Below are 20000 nucleotides of genomic sequence, written 5' to 3' on the forward strand. Positions count from 1 at the left end.
CTCTAGTCTTAATGTTCTCTAGTCTTAATGTTCTCTAGTCTTAATGTTCTCTAGAGTGTTAATGTTCTCTAGATTCTTAATGTTCTCTAGAGTGTTAATGTTCTCTAGAGTGTTAATGTTCTCTAGTCTTAATGTTCTCTAGTCTTAATGTTCTCTATTCTTGATGTTCTCTATTCTTGATGTTCTCTAGTCTTAATGTTCTCTAGGAGGAAGTTGAAGGTCCAACTTTATGAAATCTTTCAGGTCTGAAAACTGTACACTCTGTCCTCCTCCCTCTCCCTCACTCCCTCCTCTCTCCCTCCTTCCCTCCTCCCTACTCCCTCCCTCTCTCCTCTCCCTCCTCCCTCCCTCCTCTCCCTCCTCTCCCTCCTCTCCCTCCTCTCTCCCTCCTCCCTCCTCTCTCCCTCCCTACTCTCCCTCCTCCCTCCTTCCCTCCTCCCTACTCCCTCCCTCTCTCCTCTCCTCCCTCCGCCTCCCTCCTCTCCTCCCCTCCTCCCTCTCCCCTCCCACCTCCGTCCCCCGTCCCTCCAGTCTCCTCCAGTCCTTCGGTTCCTCTGCGATGCTGGGTCCGGTCGTCATGCCGATGGACGTGGCCATGCGGTTCTACATCGCCAACTCCCCCCCCCCGCTGCGGGGGCTGCTGGCCTCCTCCTACGAGGAGCTCCAGAGGGGATTTCGGGCAAGGGCCCCCCGAGGCCCCTGCCCCCTGCGGCCCTGCCTAGGCGCCCCCCCCCGGGGCCCGCAGGGTGGGAAGAAGCGGGTGGTGTTCGCCGACTCGCGGGGCCACGCCCTCACGGCCGTGCACGTGTTCTCGGACCGGGGGGGCGCCGCCGCTGAGGACCTGATGTTCCAGATGAGTGACCTGGATACGGTCACCGTGGAGACGAAGGAGCCGGCAGGGCGGGGCCTGGACCTGGACTTCCCGCCCCCGGCGGCCGACTACCTGGCTCTGCGGGCGCGGCTGTGGCGGGACGGCGTGTGTCTGGAGAGCGTCGCGCTGCAGCGCCGCGCGCTGAGCGGCACCGTCAGGGTCCGCAACCTGGGCTTCAACAAGGCGGTGGTTCTGCGGCTCACGCTGGACGGCTGGGCCAGCCACCGCGACACGCCCTGCACCTTCGTCAACAGCCTGTACGGGGGGCCAGACAGCGACACCTTCGCCTTCACCCTGGACCTGCCCGCCGCCGCGGGGGGCGGGGCCCGCGGCCAGGTCCAGTTCTGCGTGTGCTTCCGGGTCGAGGGTCAGGAGTTCTGGGACAACAACGACGGGAGGAACTACGGGCTGCGACCGGCGGGCTGCGAGGAGGAGCAGGGCTCCCCGGCTCCACCCCCGACTGCCGCCGACCCCAGGAGACCCCCCGACCCCCGGGGGCCAGGGGGGGGGCTGGCCCTGATGGACCTGGACCTGGACCAGTTCGGCAGCCCACGTACCTCCAGCGGGCTGTTCCCCCGCTGGCAGAGCTGGGGAACCGCGGAGGGCAGCACGCCATACTGGTGAGGAGAACCGTCACGAGGAGCAGAACCTCAGAACCGTAGAACCTTCACCGAGGAGAAGAGCCTCAGAACCGTAGAACCTTCACCGAGGAGAAGAGCCTCAGAACCGTAGAACCTTGATTTCTGCATGTCCCCCCCCCCCCCCCCCCCCCCAGGGTTCAGTTTGGGCTCTGAAGTGACAGCAGGAAGTAGATGTGTTAGACAGGACGCAGCTCTGTTGGTTAAGCAAGCTCCTGTTTACCTGAAGGTGGGGGTGTCCCCACCTCGGACACCACCTCAGACACCACCTAAGACACCCCCTAACACACCCCCAAGACACCCCCTTAGACACCACCTCAGACACCACCTCAGACACCACCTCAGACACCCCCTCAGTCACCCCCTAAGACACCACCATAAATCATGGTTCATAATGTTAATAAAGTTCATAAAGTTAAACCTTTATCAACACTTTGTTAATCCTTCATCAACCTTTTAATGATCCTTCATATTGAAGGGGACGTCAGACATCGTTTCAGATGAACATGCATAAACATTTGCACCTTAAATACACACACACATGACTCATGTGTGTCATATATATATATATATATATATAAGAATGGCTAGTTTGAAGACTGGTAGTCAGTGAGTTAGTTTGATGACTGGTAGTTGGTGAGTTAGTTTTATGACTGGTAGTTAGTGAGTTAGTTTTATGACTGGTAGTCAGAGTTAGTTTGATGACTGGTAGTCAGCGAGTTAGTGTGATGACTGGTAGTCAGTGAGTTAGTTTGATGACTGGTAGTAAGTGAATTAGTTTGATGACTGGTAGACAGTGAGTTAGTTACCCTTTTCATGTCTTTCCTTATTTTCATTTGGTTAAAAAGGTGTAATTTTGCTGTAACTTTGCTGTAACATTGCTGTAACATTGCTGTAACATTGCTGTAAATTTGCAGTAACTTTTCTGTACCTTTGCTGTAACTTTGCTGCCACTTTGCTGTTACATTACTGTAACTTTGCGGTACCTCTGCTGTACCTTTGTTGTACCTTCGCTGTACCTTTGTTGTACCTTTGTTGTACCTTCGCTGTACCTTTGTTGTACCTTTGTTGTACCTTCGCTGTACCTTTGCTGTACCTTTGTTGTACCTTCGCTGTACCTTTGCTGTACCTTTGCTGTACCTTTGTTGTACCTTCGCTGTACCTTCGCTGTACCTTTGTTGTACCTTCGCTGTACCTTCGCTGTACCTTTGCTGTAACTTTGCAGTCAGGAACTGAGGATGCTCATTGATTATGTCATGAAAGAGTGTGATTGGGATTGGTGTACTCACCAGAGAGCTTGATTGGTTCATTCTGAACACTGTGACAACACACTCTGAGGACAGCAGGGATTGAACCCACAACTCTTCAGCTGGGGCTCCAACTCAAGGAAGGGTGCAGCGGATGTGTGTGTTCGTCTGTGTGTGGGTGTATGTGTGTGTGGTTAGAGAGAAGAAACAGCTGGACCTTCATGTGATGTGACTCTGCAGAAATAAATCTCTATATTTCTGGTACAGTTTGGTTTGATTCTTTGATAAACCCCCCCCCCCCTAAAAAAAAAGGTAGAGGCTCCGTCTGCCATCAATCCTCCAGTATTCCCAATATCCTGAAACAAGCTGGTTTATCTCACTCTGTCTGTCTCTCTCTGTCTTGTTCTCTGACTCTCTCTCGCTTTCTCTCTCTCTCCACCAAACACACACACACACACACACACACACACACACACACATACATGCACTAAACACCATAACTTAAGCTTTATAGCTTAGTGTGCGTATTAATGTAGTTTGTTGGTGTATAATCCATGTATATATATATATATATATATATATATATATATATATATATATATATATATATATATATATATAAATATATAGAGAGAGAGAGAGAGAGAGAGAGAGAGAGAGAGAGAGAGAGAGAGAGTGTGTGTGTGTGTGTTTGTGTGTACAGTGTTTGAACAGCAGTGGGACTGAAGGTAAATATGCTTCATAAACACCACATTTCAACCACTCAGCTATTTCAGACTTTCAAAACCCTTTTACACAGCTTCATAAATACAGCATTGTCTGTCTGTATGTCGGTCTGTCTGTCTGTCTGTCTGTCCGTACCATCCAGCTAACAAAGGCCTGTTACTAAAGGCCCTGAATATAACTCCTCTCTCTCTCTCTCTCTCTCTCTCTCTCTCTCTCTCTCCCCCCCCCCCTTCTCTCTCTCTCGTCACCTTGCTGGGACCTCCCTGTATGTCAACCAGCTAAAACAGGACAGTGTTGACACGTTGCTTGTATGTGTGGGTGTGTGCGTTAGTGTTTGATTGATTGTCCTCAGGCTACACTGAGAGGGTTGGCCTAGATTCCTGCCTCGTCCCATCCTGCGTAGTACATGACTCAGTACTCCCGTAGTACATAATTTAGTACTCTGGTAGTACATAAGTCAGTACTCTGGTAGTACATGAGTCAGTACTCTGGTAGTACATGAGTCAGTACTTTGGTAGTATATGCGTGAGTACTCTGGTAGTATATGAGTGAGTACTCTAGTAGTATATGAGTATGTACTCTGGTAGTATTAGAGACAGTCATACACACAGAGACAGACAGACAGACAGAGACAGTCAGACAGACAGTTAGTCAGACAGACAGGTAGTCAGGTGGGCAGTAGGTTGGGTCTGCAGGAGGAGGAGAAACTGTTGTATTGTGCGTGGTAATTTCCAAAGACGGAGAGCGATAATGTGCGATAAGTCTTTACAACAGCTGCTCTGATAAAGACGTGAAAAGCTAATCAACTTCAGCTATCAGAGATCACGCCCTCCAATCAGCTGGGAGGCTGGGACCTGACACACCTGGACTGACCTGGACCGACCTGGACCCGCCTGGACTGACCTGGACTCACCTGGACAGACCTGGACCCGCCTGGACCCACCTGGACTGACCTGGACTCACCTGGACAGACCTGGACCCGCCTGGACCCACCTGGACTGACCTGGACTGACCTGGACAGACCTGGACTCCCTGGACTCACCTGGACTCACCTGGACTCACCTGAACTCCCTGGACTCACCTGGACAGACCTGGACTCACCTGGACTCACCTGGACAGACCTGGACTCCCTGGACTCATCTGGACTCGCCTGGACCGACCTGGACTCACCTGGACTCACCTGGACAGACCTGGACTCACCTGGACTCACCTCACTACAGCTGACTTAGTGCAGTGCAATGTTTGGCAGATCCAGTGTGGAATGTAGTAGTATATTAGTGTGTACTCTGGTAGTATATGAGTGTGTACTGTAGGTATATTAGTGTGTACTGTAGCAGTATATTAGTGTGTACTCTGGTAGTACATGCAGTGTTGGGAAACTTCACTTTCTTCGTGAACTAGTTCAAAGTTCAGTTCACAAATTTTAAAATGAACTAGTTCAGTTAAACGTTCATAATTCAAATTTTTTTTCAATATGTTGCTGTGAGCTTTTCATTCTTTCCGGTATTTTGAACATTGAGCCCCCTTTGTGGTTTGTCTAGGATGATATAGAGTGGTTGAATCAAGTATCGTAGCGAAATACAGTTTCTATCGTGTTTTATTGCACATTTAGCGCATTTTGTAAATCCCATTGATTTCTGTTGGAAGACTCATTGCTCGTTGGCGGAAACGGAAAGGGGGGGTGTTCACGTTTGATTGTGGTCTTTTCGCTCGGTTCTAGCCCTACTGATGAGACGGAGAACAGAGCGAAAAGACTACAACCAAACGTGAACAGCCCCCCTTTCCGTTTCCGGCCAACAAGCAATGATTCTAGGAGGTAATCTACTCCGCTGAGCTATGAGCCAGAGAGCTAACGTTATGGATTGTACATATTTATAATTCGAAATTCGTCTGAGCCTTTATACCACAAATACTCTAGGGTCTATAGCATACAACCGCTTTGTCTGATTACAGTTTAATTCATTTTCCACAATTTAACAGCTCTCGTTTTGAAGAACAATCACCGCGCCATTCGTTTCAATGGGAATCGCGCCGGTCTATACTTTCAAAATAAAGTGTACATATTTATAATATGAAATTCGTCCCAGCCTTTATATGACAGATACTATAGGGTCTATAGCATATAACCACCTTTTCTGATTACAGTTTAATGTAACAGTAAACTGGCAACACCTCAACTGCAAATGAACCGCACGGAGATTACCATGGCAACCGGTCAAACAACACGGCGATCTGCGTGCGCATCCGCCGTGTTGATAGAGAAATAACCCCCCCATTGAACGAAGTTAAACCGAGTGAGCGTGCCGTTCACTGACACCAGAATGAACGAGTTCACAGTAACGTTCATCAGGCAGTAATACAGTACGTTCAGTTCACGTTCGCCCAAAATATGAACGAGTTCATGAACTTTCGTTCAGTGAACGCGTTCAGGCACAACACTGAGTACATGAGTGTGTATTCTGGTATATATGAGTGAGTACTCTGTGTGCAGCTGCAGTGTGCACGAGTTTAAGAGCCGTGCAGAGACCTTTGAGGGACAGGGGCTCTAATTCAAAAAAGGGTGCATGGAACAAGATTTGCAATATATGCATCTTTATTTTAAATAATGAATTACCCTTGTTCAAACAAAATGTATTGTGTAATCTTACATACCTTACATATTAGTATCCATACTATATCCCTACAGACAATGGGAAATTTTACATAATACTATATCCACAATTTAACCTAAATTTACAGCTAAAATTGAAACATGGGGCCTTCCAGCCGACTCCATTTACATGAATAATAAATGCAACTGTTGTTCAAACAAAGTGTAATTTTACATACAGTATTAATACTATAGAAATGGCTATATCAAATTCTATAAAATACTAAATCCACAATACTGTACACCATAGAATGAAATATGGAGCCTTACATCAGACTACATTTACACAAATATTATCCATCCAAAATGCAACAATCTGACATCATACTACATGATTGAAAAAAAAAGTGTGCTAACTACTACAGCAATCAGAATGCAAAATATTTATTTTTAATGATTTTTGGTGAATATTTTAAACTATTAATTGCATACTGACTTGCTAAAATGCAAAATATGAATGGGATAATGTATAGAAAGCCGGTCATTATCGGGAAAATAAGCCCTGACAAGGCGAACCGGACACCGACGCGAAGCGCAGGTTACTTGCTTCGCCCTGAAGGGGCTTATTTTCGATAATAACTATACATTATCCCGCTTATTACACGGCTACTTGCCAAAACGGAAAAATAACTTCACACGGTGTGTCTTTTTAAAATGTATTTGTTACCACCATTCGTAGTGTTGATCAGCAGAGAAATGGTCCTCCAAAGACGTTGACGTCGCTTAGCAACCGAGTACGCTGGGGTTGATATGTTACCGGACTACTTGCGGAGTGATACGAAAGACGGCAAAAAATCCACTTTCCTTGACAGCGGTGAATTATACTAAGCAACGGTGAATTATCAAATATAATTCACCGCCGGACGTTGTGAGGGGCACATGCAGGTGAACGGAGCGTTCCACTGCATTGAAAAGAGCCGTGTAATAACAAATAATCACCTGTAGTAAGTAACAGCCCACCACTGGCAACTAATACAGCAATCAGAATGAGAACATTTATTTCTATTGATTTTTCGTGAATATTTAAAACTATTAATTGCATCCTGTTTCACTATAATGAGAGATATCAGCAAAGTGTTATCTGTAGTAAGTAGCAGTAGAAGTCTATAACACCAGTCTGGGGGGTGTGATTTGTAGACGGTCCCTAAGACAGAGAGCAGCCGGAAGGTAGATGTATGTGCTGTTCTCTCACAGATATCGATGGCAACAGTTAATGTTGTTGTGTTTTTTGTCGATACGGTGTCCTAAACTGTCCTCAACATACTACACCCGTAAATTGTAATGAAATTGTGTTGATTAATCAGATTGCGGGGTAAGTCAAAACCGAATATCCGGCGAATATCAAACCTGCTGCTAACTTTTACTCACTACAAAACAAGATAAATGTTAGTTTATTTTTCAACATCAGCTAAATGGTTTTGGAAACAGACTGTAATCTTACCCTGCTTTTCACCGTCTCTTAAAACAACAACAATACGATGCGCATCTTGCAGGCAGGCAAAAAAGAAACCCTCGGCCCGACATCCCGTTGTTCCGACCATGTAAGCTTTTGTGGACCACCTCCCATAATCTAGGATCTGAATCATCAAGTCGGGCTAAGTTTCAGATCTAACCCTTATCCTTTTTTTTTCAAGCAATATATTGCACCTACCACCCCCAGGTTCAACATATTGAACCTACCCCCCCAGGTTCAACATATTGAACCTACCTCCCCAGGTTCGATATATCAGTAGGCTATATAGTTTATGTATTTTTTCAAATGATATATCGACCCTACCCCCCCCAGGTTCAATATATCGATAGGCTTGATCGATTTTTTTTCAAGTGATATATTGAACCTACCCCCCAAGGTTCAATATATTGAACCTTCCCCCCCAGTTTGATTTATCAATAGGCTATATAGTTTATTTATTTTTTCAAACAATATATTGAACCTACCCCCCCAGGTTCAATATATCGTTAGGCTTTACATATATTTTTTTTCAAGCAATATATTGAAGCTACCCCCCCAGGTTCAATATATCGCTAGATTATTTTTATTTTTTTTCAAGCGTAATATTGAACCTACCCCCCAGATTCAATATATCGAAAGATTTTAATTTATTTTACAAGCGATATTCTGAACCTACCCCCCCCCCCCCCCCCCCCCCCCCCCCCCCCCCAGGTGCAATATATCGATAGGCTGTAAAGATTTCAATATTTTTTTTATCAGCGCAGTGGACTCTCTTTAAGAGTTAAAGGCAATCCCCACCTCACCAAACTGAGGAGGTGGGACCTCAGGCAGACCTGATGTAGTCTTAATACATCCAGCAGCCTCTGATCAAAGCTCTAGAAGTAGTGTCTATTTCATTAGCGTTAGCTCGTTGGGCCAAACTGTCTGTCTGTGTGTGTCTGTGTTTCATGTATCTTGACCCGAGTGTGCTGGAGACTGGTTGAGTTGTAAGCGGATCACGTGCACTCTCAACCCCCCCTGACCCTGATCGCTGCGTTCTCCACGTGTTTGACTTTCTATTTGTGTCTCTGACACTGGTCGTCCAGGGACACAGGGAGTCCTGTTACCACGACGATCCCTCACCCATACCAGCACGATCCCTACTGTTACCACACGAATCCCTAGGGCCCTATCTTGCATCCAGCTCAATTTTCTTTCTTCACCGACGCATGTATCTTTGCTAGTTTGCACCCGGCGCAAAGCTGATTTTCCTCCGCAGAAAACCTGCGCCACTGTCGGCGAAAAGCAGAGGCGTGTTCCGGCGCAAATGATACATGGTGCTATCTTACAGATCGATAAAGCAGTTGTGCAACTGACCGACAACTACCTGGTCTAAGTGCACTAGCGGATAGCGCAGTTGGTGTTGCTATTTTGACGTAGTGGCAGGTCGGAACTGCAACATTTTTTCCGTAGGGGCTGCATGAATGAACACTGTAGTAGGCTAGGCTATGCCATGCGTTAAAATAATAATATAACAATGATAAACTCGAGCAATGTAGGCTATATCCTAGCCTTCCAAAAAAAAATCTCGTTTTACGGTAGCCTAAATGATAACGTTGGTTACATTATTTGGGAAAGAACAGCTGATACAGCGGTAATAAGTTGTATTTAAATCAATGCTTCTGCAAACACCGTACAGCCAGCACATCTTTTCTTGACACAGACATTGTGTACAAGCCCATAACTCATAGGATTGATGAGTATTTGATCGTGAGAAAACATCATTTTACCGCGAGTAATTAGAAAGAGTGTTAAAAAGAATGAATGAATGCAGGCGCGCGTGTGTGTAGCCATCTTTTTAAACACACGCAAACTAAACACGTAATGCATAATACAGTCCATGGCAATGTACATTAACGGGGGGACACATGCATATTAAAAACACAAGTCGATAACGATAATGTATACAATACTGGTAAGAAACAATGTGTGTTAATGTATTGCCGCATATCATTAAATAGATGCTGCGGCCACAGGACCACATATCATATGTGAGTTAGTTTTCTTTGCAGCAATTTACACGACCACTCAGTATTTCAGAAGTTGTAGAAGAAACAATATTCCATGTGTGAATTACGGCATATTATTTGGCCATAAACTGATCCATTTTAAGTTTGAAATTCATGTGGTCATGCATTACAGTCTCATCGGAGACTGTAAACGCGCTGTCAAAATAACAACTCGTCAGATTCAAATGCGCTCATGGCTCTTAAAGGGGATGAGAGATGGCACTCTCAATGGTTTATTGCACGTTACGCCCAAACCACACCTACGGGTAATTAGGATTCTTCAGGGCAACCCTTTTTAGATTTGCGTCCGGCGCAAGAATAATTTATATGCTGGTATAATAGCAACAGCGGCAGAGCCCCGCCCACAAAGCTACTTCCGTTTTGCGCCTCTCACTTGCTTTTCAGACCGTTAAAATAGGGCCCCTAACATGAGAGAGACAGACAGACAGACAGAGAGAGAGAGAGAGAGAGAGAGAGAGAGAGAGAGAGAGAGAGAGAGAGAGAGACAGGGAGAGGGACAGAGAGAGACAGAGGTACAGAGAGAGAGACAGAGAATGAGAAAAAGAGAAGGAGACAGCAAGACAGAGAGAGAGACAGACAGAGATAGAGACACAGAGAATGAGACAAAGAGAAAGAGAAAGAGAGAAAGACAGAGAGAGTCAGAGAGGGGGACTCCGCAACCGTTGCAGAGTTATGTATCAGTGTCCATGACCAGCCAAGTAAAATGTTGTTACCTGTCAGGTAAACCAGGTAAATGCTTTCCAGGTCAATACTGTGATACCTCTTCAGGTAAATATTCTCCAGGTACATACTGTGATACCTCTTCGAGTAGATGCTGTCAGGTGTCGGCCCATGTTTCCATGTGCTTTGATTGATCCTTGTTGTCACGCTGATACTCATGGCATGCCCGCCGAATGCTGTGAGAGGCAGGACATCGTCTTACGACATCGTTATTTGTCGTTATCTTAGATATCTGTATATACCTACCCATGCACACAAATAAGAATACCGAAATAATGCAATCCAGTTTGAGGAGCAACTTGGTATTTATTGTGAATCTCATGAGTTTGACACGTGTTGTCTGGGACAAAGCAACGACATCATCAATACAACACAACGCAACCCAACAAAACGCAACCCAACAAAACGCAACACAAAACAAGGCCTGGGGTGTATCCTCGAGGTCTTCAGAGGCCCACGGACCTCCAGGGAGGACAGCTTCCATTAACCAGAGTGTTGGCTGTTCCTAACATTAGAAACTTCATGAATTCAGTCATCACAATCCACAAGCCCAACGACGGGAAACAGAAACATCGATCTAAGACGTTCTACTGGTTCCTAACGAGAAGAAACACCAACAGAGTGAGGCTGAGATAATGAGGCTGAGGTAATGAGGCTGAGATAATGAGGCTGAGGTAATGAGGCTGAGGTAATTAGAGGTTCTGCTGAGTCAGGGTGAGGCTGAGGTCATGAGAGGTTCTGCTGAGTCAGAGTGAGGCTGAGATAATGAGGCTGAGGTAATTAGAAGTTCTGCAAAGTCCGGAGCCAGCGGCCGTGGGCGGCCCACATATCATGGTTAGATCAACAATACGGGGTCAAAAGAGGGGAACCACAGAGAATTATGGAATATTATGGGATGTTCTGCATTTATGATGTAACATTTTACCTCAAAAAACGAACAGTGTGTTTTCAGATGTGTGTGTGTTTGTGTGTGCGTTACCCATTCACTAGTACAACTACCAGCTCAACCAGCTCGGCAGTACAGGACACAGACCAGAACACCTCTAGCGGGACTCTTGGGAGACAGACTCTCAGACTCCCTGATGGTGAAAACATCAGCAAACACTTTTACCTGCTGGACCCGGCCAGAGGTCTCAAGTCTGAGGACGGAACGGGATGTTTATAACCCTGCTATAAACATAGCTGGATCTGGACCGCAGCCTCTCCCTAGCCCTCACCCTGAGCCTAGCTTCTACACAGCCCCCACCCTGACCGTAGCCTCTACACAGCCCTCACCCTGACCCTAGCCTCTCCCTAGCCCTCACCCTGACCGTAGCCTCTACACAGCCCTCACCCTGACCCTAGCCTCTACACAGCCCTCACCCTGACCCTAGCCTCTCCCTAGCCCTCACCCTGACCCTAGCCTCTACACAGCCCTGACCCTAGCCTCTACACAGCCTTCTACACATAGCCTTAACGCTACTAAGAACCAGTTAGCTTACCTCCACTAAGAACAAGTTAGCTTAACGCTAATAAGAACCAGTTAGCCTACAGCTACTAAGAACCAGTTAGCTTACCTTCACTAAGAACCAGTTAGCTTAACGCTAATAAAACCAGTTAGCCTACTGCTGCTAAGAACCAGTTAGCGTACCTCCACTAAGAACTAGTTAGCTTACCTCCACTTAGAACCAGTTAGCTTAATGCTACTTAGAACCAGTTGGCTTACCCCTACTAAGAACCCGTTAGCTTACCTCTACTAAGAACCAGTTCGCTTACCTCCACTAAGAACCAGTTAGCCTACTGCTAATAAGAACCAGTTAGCTTACTGCTACTAAGAACCAGTTAGCTTACTGCTACTAAGAACCAGTAACAACATATAACATTACAATATAAATATGATCCTAATAATAATAATGTTCAAAGCAATTATTTGTTTTTTTGGGATGGCATTGCAGCACTACAACGAGGCGCTAACCACTGCTAGCTCAGTGCTAACCAAGTCTAGCTCAGCGCTAACCAAGGCTAGCTCAGCGCTCTTCAACTAGCCAAGCAGAGCGGTGCCGTAGAGCTGCTCTGAACATAAGGAACCGCAGTTCCACCTGAGGAACCATGGATCCACCTGAGGAACCGCCCTCCATCTCGCCCCCCATCTCAGGCAGATAGTTATAGATATAGATAGAGATAGTGTTATATATATATATAGATAGATAAAGATAAAGCTAGATATAGATATAGATATAATATAAACAGATATGAACATAGATGTCTATTTCTATGGTCAAACCTCGTTCAAAATGGAATCAAAATAAAAGAGCAAAATGTATAAAATACAATAAATCAATCAGAGTAATTCAGTCATTAAGAAACTGAACTTTACAATTCATGTCTCAATCGTGTGCGTGTTTGTTTGGGCCTGTGTCTATATCTGTGCGCGTGCATGCGTGCGTGTCTACTCCAGGCCGAAGCCCTCTGCGTTGGAGATGGCGATGGTGAGTTTGTGTCGGAGAGCCTTGCGACTTCGGTACGGAGGAAGACAGATCTGGTTGAAACAGGTGTGGGAGACAGGCAGCCTGAGAGAGAGAGAGAGAGAGAGAGAGAGAGAGAGAGAGAGAGAGAGAGAGAGAGAGAGAGAGACAAAGAGAGAGACAAAGAGAGAGAGAGAGACAAAGAAAGAGAGAAAGGGAGTGAGGGAGAGTGATGGAGAGGAAGATAGGGTTAGTTTGTTGGTTAAGATAGGGTTAGTTTGGATCACGTTAGTTTATGCAAGGTTAGTTTTGGTAAGGTCATTTAAGTTGAGGATAGTTTAGGTAAGGTAAGATAAGTTGAGGATAGTTTAGGTAAGGTAAGTTAAGTGAAGGATAGTTTAGGTAAAGTAAGTTAAGTTAAGGATAGTTTAGATAAGGTTAGTTTGGATCACGTTAGTTTAGGTAAGTTAAGTTAAGGTTAGTTTAGGTATGGTTGAGGTCAGGTTAGTTAAGATCGGGATAGTTAAGGTTAAGATAAGGTTAGTCAGGTTACCAGTCTGTGGAGACGTCCATCCTAGAGACCTTGAGGCGGAGGCCGGCCAGCCCCCCCACTGGGGCGCGGTCACTTCCTGTCGCGAAACGGAGCAGCTTCCTCTGCATCTCCAACGGCAACGCCTGCACCACCTCCCAGAAAGCCCTGGGGCAACGCGTGATATCACCGTGATGTCACTGTAATGGGTTACCCCACGGTGGGGTCTATGTGCTGGAGTTACCTCACGGTGGGGTCTATGTGGTGGAGTTACCACACGGTGGGGTCTATGTGCTGGAGTTACCTCACGGTGGGGTCTATGTGCTGGAGTTACCTCACGGTGGGGTCTATGTGCTGGAGTTACCTCACGGTGGGGTCTATGTGCTGGAGTTACCTGACTGTGGGGTCCGTCTCGGTGAAGCCTTCGTACTGAGCAGCTCTCTGCAGAGCAGTCATGTCCAGGTCAGGACTCCCACAGACCAAGACCTCCACCTCCTCACACCTCAGCAGCTACACACACACACACACACACACACACACACACACACACACACACACTCACACAGGTAAGACAACAGAAGCCAACACACACACACATACACACTCACAGGAAGTACGTCTCGTTCCAACAGGAGACACACACACACTGACCATGAGTGCGTTGGATGCACACACGCTGTGGAAGCCGCGGTAGAAGGCGGCGAACTGCCGGGACACACACCTGTTGAGTAGGTGGTCCGTGTACAGCTGGACGAACTCTGGGGGGGACAGACACCTCACTGAGGGAGGGAGGATGGGTGTGCGTGTGTGTCTGTCTGTGTATGAGTGTGTGTTTGCCTGTGTGTGTCTGTCTGTGTGTGCGCATGTGTGTGTGAATGCGTACATACATGTGTGTCTGTGTGTGTCCATGTGCGCGTGTGTGTGTCCATGTGTGTGTGTGCGTGTGTGTGTGTGTGTGTGTGTGTGTATGTGTGTGTGAGTGTGTTTGTGTGTGGGTATTGTGTGTGTGTGTCTGTGTGTGTGTTTGTGTTTGTGTGTGTGTGTGTGTGTGTCTGTGTGTGTGTGTGTGCGTGTGTCTCACCCTTCCTGTTGTGGTTGTTCACTGGGATCTTGTCTCCTCCAGGCTTCAGGTTGAAGGAGCGAATGACACCCATCTCCTCCTGCAGGACCTGGGGAGAGAGAGGCTCTGGGTACCAGGAGAGAGAGAGGCCCTACCAGGAGAGAGAGGGGCTCTGGGTACCAGGAGAGAGAGAGGCCCTGGGTACCAGGAGAGAGAGAGGCCCTACCTGGGGAGAGAGAGGCTCTTGGTACAAGGAGAGAGAGAGGCTCTACCAGGAGAGAGAGGGGCTCTGGGTACCAGGAGAGAGAGGCTCTGTGTACCAGGAGAGAGAGAGGCCCTACCAGAAGAGAGAGAGGCCCTACCAGGAGAGAGAGAGGCCCTACCCGGGGAGAGAGAGGCTCTGGGTACCAGGAGAGAGAGGTTCTACCAGGAGAGAGAGGGGCTCTGGGTACCAGGAGAGAGAGAGGCCCTACCTGGGGAGAGAGAGCTGGTGTACCTGGAAGCTGAGGTAGAAGTCTTCCTCCACGTTCCCCTCATAGCTCAACAGCTCTCCTAGACCCTTGGCCAGGTCCTAGAGAGAGAGAGAGAGAGAGAGAGAGAGAGAGAGAGAGAGAGAGAGAGAGAGAGAGAATACGTTTTTACACTGCCAAATACGCCCAACTAATGCACGCCTTTTTCCTGGCATTGTCCACGTGTTTACACTGCCCGAGGTAAATCGCCAGTTTGAGCTAGCACCCCAATTTACTCTCCCGGACCCTACACACATTGGCAGTTTCATTCTGATGTAAATGTGATTAGACGGCTCAGCGGTTCCAGGGGCGGGACTTGGGTAGAGGTGTACCTGGGTTGTCTAGACAGAGACAACGCAGCGATATCAACATGAGTAGTTCTAACTGGAGAGACAGTGAAATCCACAAGCTGCTGATCATGTGAGCGAAGGAGATGCATTCACATTAACTGAAGACGAGGAAGATCTACGAGAAAGACATTTTTTAACTTCTGGATAAAAAAAAAGTGGGCAGCAAAATAAAGAATATGTTGGCGTTTTTGCAATTGGAAATATTTAATCGCCTTTTTTGCCTACACTGGATGTATACTAATTCTTGCATGCGATAATAAAAACATTTGTTGTATGCAAATTGTTCTAAAGAGGTCTACTTTCCGTGCGCAGCCCCGCCTTCTCAGTTGAACCAAGAAAGCCCGCTCCGTGACGTCGTGGGATTTTACCCTCTCAGTTTACACAGGCAAGGCAGGGAAATTGCTGGATCCGAACCGGCTTGGCAGTGTAAAAAGGGTTAGGGTAACCCAGACTTTATTGTTGGCTCAGTGTTCCTAGTGTGTGTGTGAATGTGTTTGTCTGACAGAGACAGAGAGAGAGAGAGAGAGAGAGAGAGAGAGAGAGAGAGAGGAGCGTCTACGGTGTTACACACACGGAGGAGCAGCCTGCAGCGCCTCCTCCTGGAGGGGGAGCAGCCTGCAGCTACTCCGTGTGTGTGTGTGTGTGTGTGTGTGTGGATGTGTGTGTGAGTGAGTGAGTGTGTGTGTGTGTGTGGATGTGTGTGACTGGCAAGAATGTGGATACGTGACTGGCTCAATGACTCGGTTATTCTGAGAGAGAGAGGGAGAGAGAGAGAGAGAGAGAGAGAGAGGTGGGGGGCGTCTACAGTGTTATGTAATACAGTAAAGTGTGGTCAAGTCAGTTCATGAGGGAAACATCTGTTGGAAATAAGGTGTCAGCATAGCTTGGTTAGCCACTTGTAGCCTTCAGCTAGCTGCTAGTCTGAGACCCTCCCCACCCCCCCCCAGCAAGTCAAGAGGTCTGAGACCCCCAGGAGGTCCTGAGGTCTGAGACCCCCAGGAGGTCCTGAGGTCTGAGACCCCCAGGAGGTCCTGAGGTCTGAGACCCCCAGGAGGTCCTGAGGTCTGAGACCCCCAGGAGGTCCTGAGACCCCCAGGAGGTCCTGAGGTCTGAGACCCCCAGGAGGTCCTGAGGTCTGAGACCCCCAGGAGGTCCTGAGGTCTGAGACCCCCAGGAGGTCCTGAGGTCTGACGGGAGGTGACCCCTGTCCGTCCTCAGGGTCTGACATCAGAGCTCGGACTCCGGAGAAGCGGTCGCAGAGAGAGAGCTATCAATAGAGCTGGTCTGGGTGCGCATACTGCACCGCCTCCTCCTGGAGGGGGAGCAGACGGCAGCGCCTCCTCCTGGAGGGGGAGGAGCAGACGGCAGCGCCTCCTCCTGGAGGGGGAGGAGCAGCCTGCAGCACCTCCTCCTGGAGGGGGAGCAGACAGCACCGCCTCCTCCTGGAGGGGGAGGAGCAGCCTTCAGCGCCGCCTCCTGGAGGGGGAGCAGACAGCAGAGCCTCCTCCTGGAGGGGTAGGAGCAGCCGGCAGCACCTCCTGCTGGAGGTGGAGCTCCATACCTCCTGGTTCTACTGGGAGCTGCCCAGTCCACCCAGTAACCCCTTGCTAAAGGGCCGGGGCAGAGTGAAGCTCCTACCGGCATTATCTGTCTTAGGTCCTCCATTGTGGCTGTTGCCATGCCAACCGGGGCGTTCTGGTCACATGGCGCGGTGGGCGGAGTCAGCAGCTTTCTTCATGATCAGAGACTTGGTTAACACACACTGAACACACGCACACACTGAACACACACACACACACGCGCACACACACACACACACACACACACACACTGAACACACACACACACACACAAATACTGAATACACACACAGGCACTGAACACACACACAGACACTGAACACACACAAACTGAACACACAAATACACACACTGAACACACAAACACTGAATACACACACACACACAAACACACTGAACACACACACACTGAACACACACACACACACACACACACACACCTGTAGCAGTAGAGGGGGAAGTGGACGTCCAGAGCGATGCTGTTGTACACGGCGAGACCCATCAGCTGAAAATGCTAAGGAAACTAACACACACACACACTAAGGACACGCTAACAGACACACACGCTGAGGGCACGCTTACTTACACACACACTAAGGAACCACTAACACACACGCACACACATACACACACTAACGACATGCTTACACACAAACACACACACACACACACACACACACACACACGCCAACACACGGCAACACACACAAACATGCTAAGGACACACTAACTTATAAACACACACACACGCCAAGGACGCTAACTTACACAAACATGTTAAATATAAAATAGATCAATTATAACTATAAAGACCATATTCTATATAATATATACAATGTCTAACTTGCAGGATACAGTGCCGACCAATCGGAACTCTGAACAGTTGTCAGACTTCCAGCTGCTGAACCAATGACATCGCGAGTCCTTCTGGTAGGTGAACATACCTGCATCACAACCGACCAATCAGAGCACACGCTGGGGGGAGGGAGGGAGGGATGCAGAGAGGAGAGAGCGAGAGAGAGAGAGAGAGAGAGAGAGAGAGAGAGAGGATGCATAGGGGAGGAGATAGGAGGAGGCGTGGGGGAGTGTACCGTAGTCGGGCTGGAAGACGTGTCGGAGCAGCAGGAGGAACCACTCCTTCGTGAGACCTCCTCTGTCCAGCCCCGCCTCCCCCACGAAGGACACCCGAAGCTTCTTCTTCAGGTCACTCCTCTTCCTCGACAGCTAGAGGAGAGGAGGAGAGGAGAGAGGAAAGGAGGAGGAGGAGGAGGAGGAGAGGAGAGAGGAGAGGAGGAGGAAGAGGAGAGGAGGAGGAGGAGGAGAGGAGGAGAAGCGGATAAGAGAGGAGAGAGGAGAGGATAAGAGGAGGAGGAGAGAGGAGAGGAGGAGAGGAGGAGAGGAGAGAGGAGAGGATAAGAGAGGAGGAGAGGAGGAGGAGAGGAGAGAGGAGGAGGAGAGGAGGAGGAGGAGGAGAGGAGGAGGAGCAGAGGAGAGAGGAGAGGAAAAGAGAGGAGGAGGAGAGAGGAGAGGAGGAGAGGAGGAGGAGCAGAGAGGAAGAGAGGATGACAGAGGAGGAGCGGAAATATATTTTAAACAAATTATTCAAGGTAATAGCGATAATGTATGAATGTATTTATGTGTGTATGTGTGTGTGCGTGTGAATATGTGTCTGCGTGTGTGTGCATGTGTGTGTGTGTGCACCTCCTCCAGAGAGTCATGCAGAAGTTGAGATCTTCTGACTTTGATGTTGAGGAACAGGATGTTCACGTCTACTCTCTGTCTGCGGGAAACCTTAGTGACCAGACTGTTCTGTGGTCACACACACACACACACACACGCACACACAGAGACACACACACGCACACACAAACACACAGAGACACCCACGCACACAGAAACAAACACACACACACACACACGCACACACAGACTCACACGCACAAGGTTCAATACACATGCATGCACACACACATGAGACACACACACACACACACACACACACACACACACACACACACAAAGTGAATGATCATAAACATGTATATCGTCTTCATCAGTTTCGACCCAGTCAGTGTGCATCGGTTGATGACTCTCTTCACTTTTCGTACCCGAGCCTCTCTGATCATCTGCAGCTCTGAGTCCCTCTGGAGGATCGCCTTCTTCACCACAGAGGACAAGATGAAGGGGTACTGACAGAAGGAGAACCTGAGGAGGAGAGGAGGCGGAGGGGAGGAGGAGAAAAGGAGAGGAGAGAAAAAGAGGAGGAGAGGAGAAGAGATGAGAAGAGAGTGGAGAGGAGAGAAGAGGAGAGGAGAAGAGAGGAGAGGAGAGGAGGAGGTGAAAGGAGGGAGCAGAGGAGGGGTAAAGGAGAAACAGCTGATCAGAGGGGGTGAACGGAGAACGGATGTAGAGGCCAGAGATGATTGACAGGTGAGGGGCGGGACCTGGGGCCGTGGAGCTGCCAGCTGCGGTACTGCTCCATGATGTCCACCTGCTCCAGACCCACACTGTAGAACTCTGTGAAGGACATGATGGCTGGAGAGGACAGGCTGTTAGCTGCATCTGAGAGGAGGAGACAGGGGAGGAGGAGAGAGGGGAGGAGAGGAGAGGGGAGAGAGGGGAGGAGGGGAGAGAGGGGAGGAGGAGAGAGGGGAAGAGAGGAGGAGGCGACAGGGGAGGAGGAGAGAGGGGAGGAGAGGAGGAGGGGAGAGAGGGGAGGAGGAGAGAGGGGAGGAGAGGAGGAGGCGACAGGGGAGGAGGAGAGAGGGGAGGAGAGGAGGAGGGGAGAGAGGGGAGGAGGAGAGGAGTAAAGAGGAGATAGGGGAGAGGGGGGGAGGAGAGAGGAGGAGAGGGTTGATTGATTTTCTTTTTAACTTTGTGTGCGTGTGTGCTTGTGTGTGTGTGTGTGTGTGTGTGTGTGTGTGTGTGTTTGCATGTGTGTGTGCGTGTGTGTGTGTGTGTGTGTGTGTGTGTGTGTGTGTGTGTGTGTGTGTGTGCGTGGGTGCTCACTGAGCAGGCTGAGTATCTTGGTTGCCGTGGGGATCCACCAGGACGTCTTGGCAGGTGGAGGAAGCCCGTCTCCGTCACACGGGAACAGACGGGTGGAGATCAGGTGGAGGATCCTCTGGACCAGCTGGAGGAACCTCCTGGGGGG

At 48.6% G+C, this 20000-nt stretch overlaps 2 protein-coding genes across 2 annotated transcripts in view; one reads left to right on the forward strand and one right to left on the reverse strand.

The window, feature by feature from the left end:
- LOC307092129 (protein phosphatase 1 regulatory subunit 3C-B-like) overlaps positions 1 to 1536 on the forward strand; it is a 2119-nt gene extending 583 nt beyond the window's left edge. Inside the window, exon 2 of the mRNA XM_079759028.1 lies at positions 532 to 1536. Within this exon, the coding sequence (XP_079615154.1) occupies positions 532 to 1495 (964 nt within the window). The 3' untranslated portion in view covers positions 1496 to 1536. The remainder of the gene's footprint in view (positions 1 to 531) is intronic.
- Positions 1537 to 11860: 10324 nt separating this feature from the next.
- The window catches only part of hectd2 (HECT domain containing 2), a 14126-nt gene continuing 5986 nt past the window's right edge, over positions 11861 to 20000 (reverse strand). Inside the window, exons 9-22 of the mRNA XM_079729065.1 lie at positions 19856 to 20000; positions 19291 to 19408; positions 18955 to 19051; positions 18548 to 18655; positions 17938 to 18070; positions 17702 to 17790; positions 17287 to 17351; positions 16905 to 16998; positions 14904 to 14978; positions 14429 to 14516; positions 13999 to 14105; positions 13742 to 13857; positions 13372 to 13515; positions 11861 to 12923 (exon numbers count right to left, since the gene is read on the reverse strand). The exon at positions 19856 to 20000 is cut by the window's right edge and continues 4 nt beyond it. Of these exons, the coding sequence (XP_079585191.1) occupies positions 12803 to 12923; positions 13372 to 13515; positions 13742 to 13857; positions 13999 to 14105; positions 14429 to 14516; positions 14904 to 14978; positions 16905 to 16998; positions 17287 to 17351; positions 17702 to 17790; positions 17938 to 18070; positions 18548 to 18655; positions 18955 to 19051; positions 19291 to 19408; positions 19856 to 20000 (1500 nt within the window). The 3' untranslated portion in view covers positions 11861 to 12802. The remainder of the gene's footprint in view (positions 12924 to 13371; positions 13516 to 13741; positions 13858 to 13998; positions 14106 to 14428; positions 14517 to 14903; positions 14979 to 16904; positions 16999 to 17286; positions 17352 to 17701; positions 17791 to 17937; positions 18071 to 18547; positions 18656 to 18954; positions 19052 to 19290; positions 19409 to 19855) is intronic.

The sequence above is a fragment of the Pollachius pollachius genome, assembly GCF_949987615.1.
Source record: "Pollachius pollachius genome assembly, chromosome: 2".
NCBI lineage: Eukaryota > Metazoa > Chordata > Actinopteri > Gadiformes > Gadidae > Pollachius > Pollachius pollachius.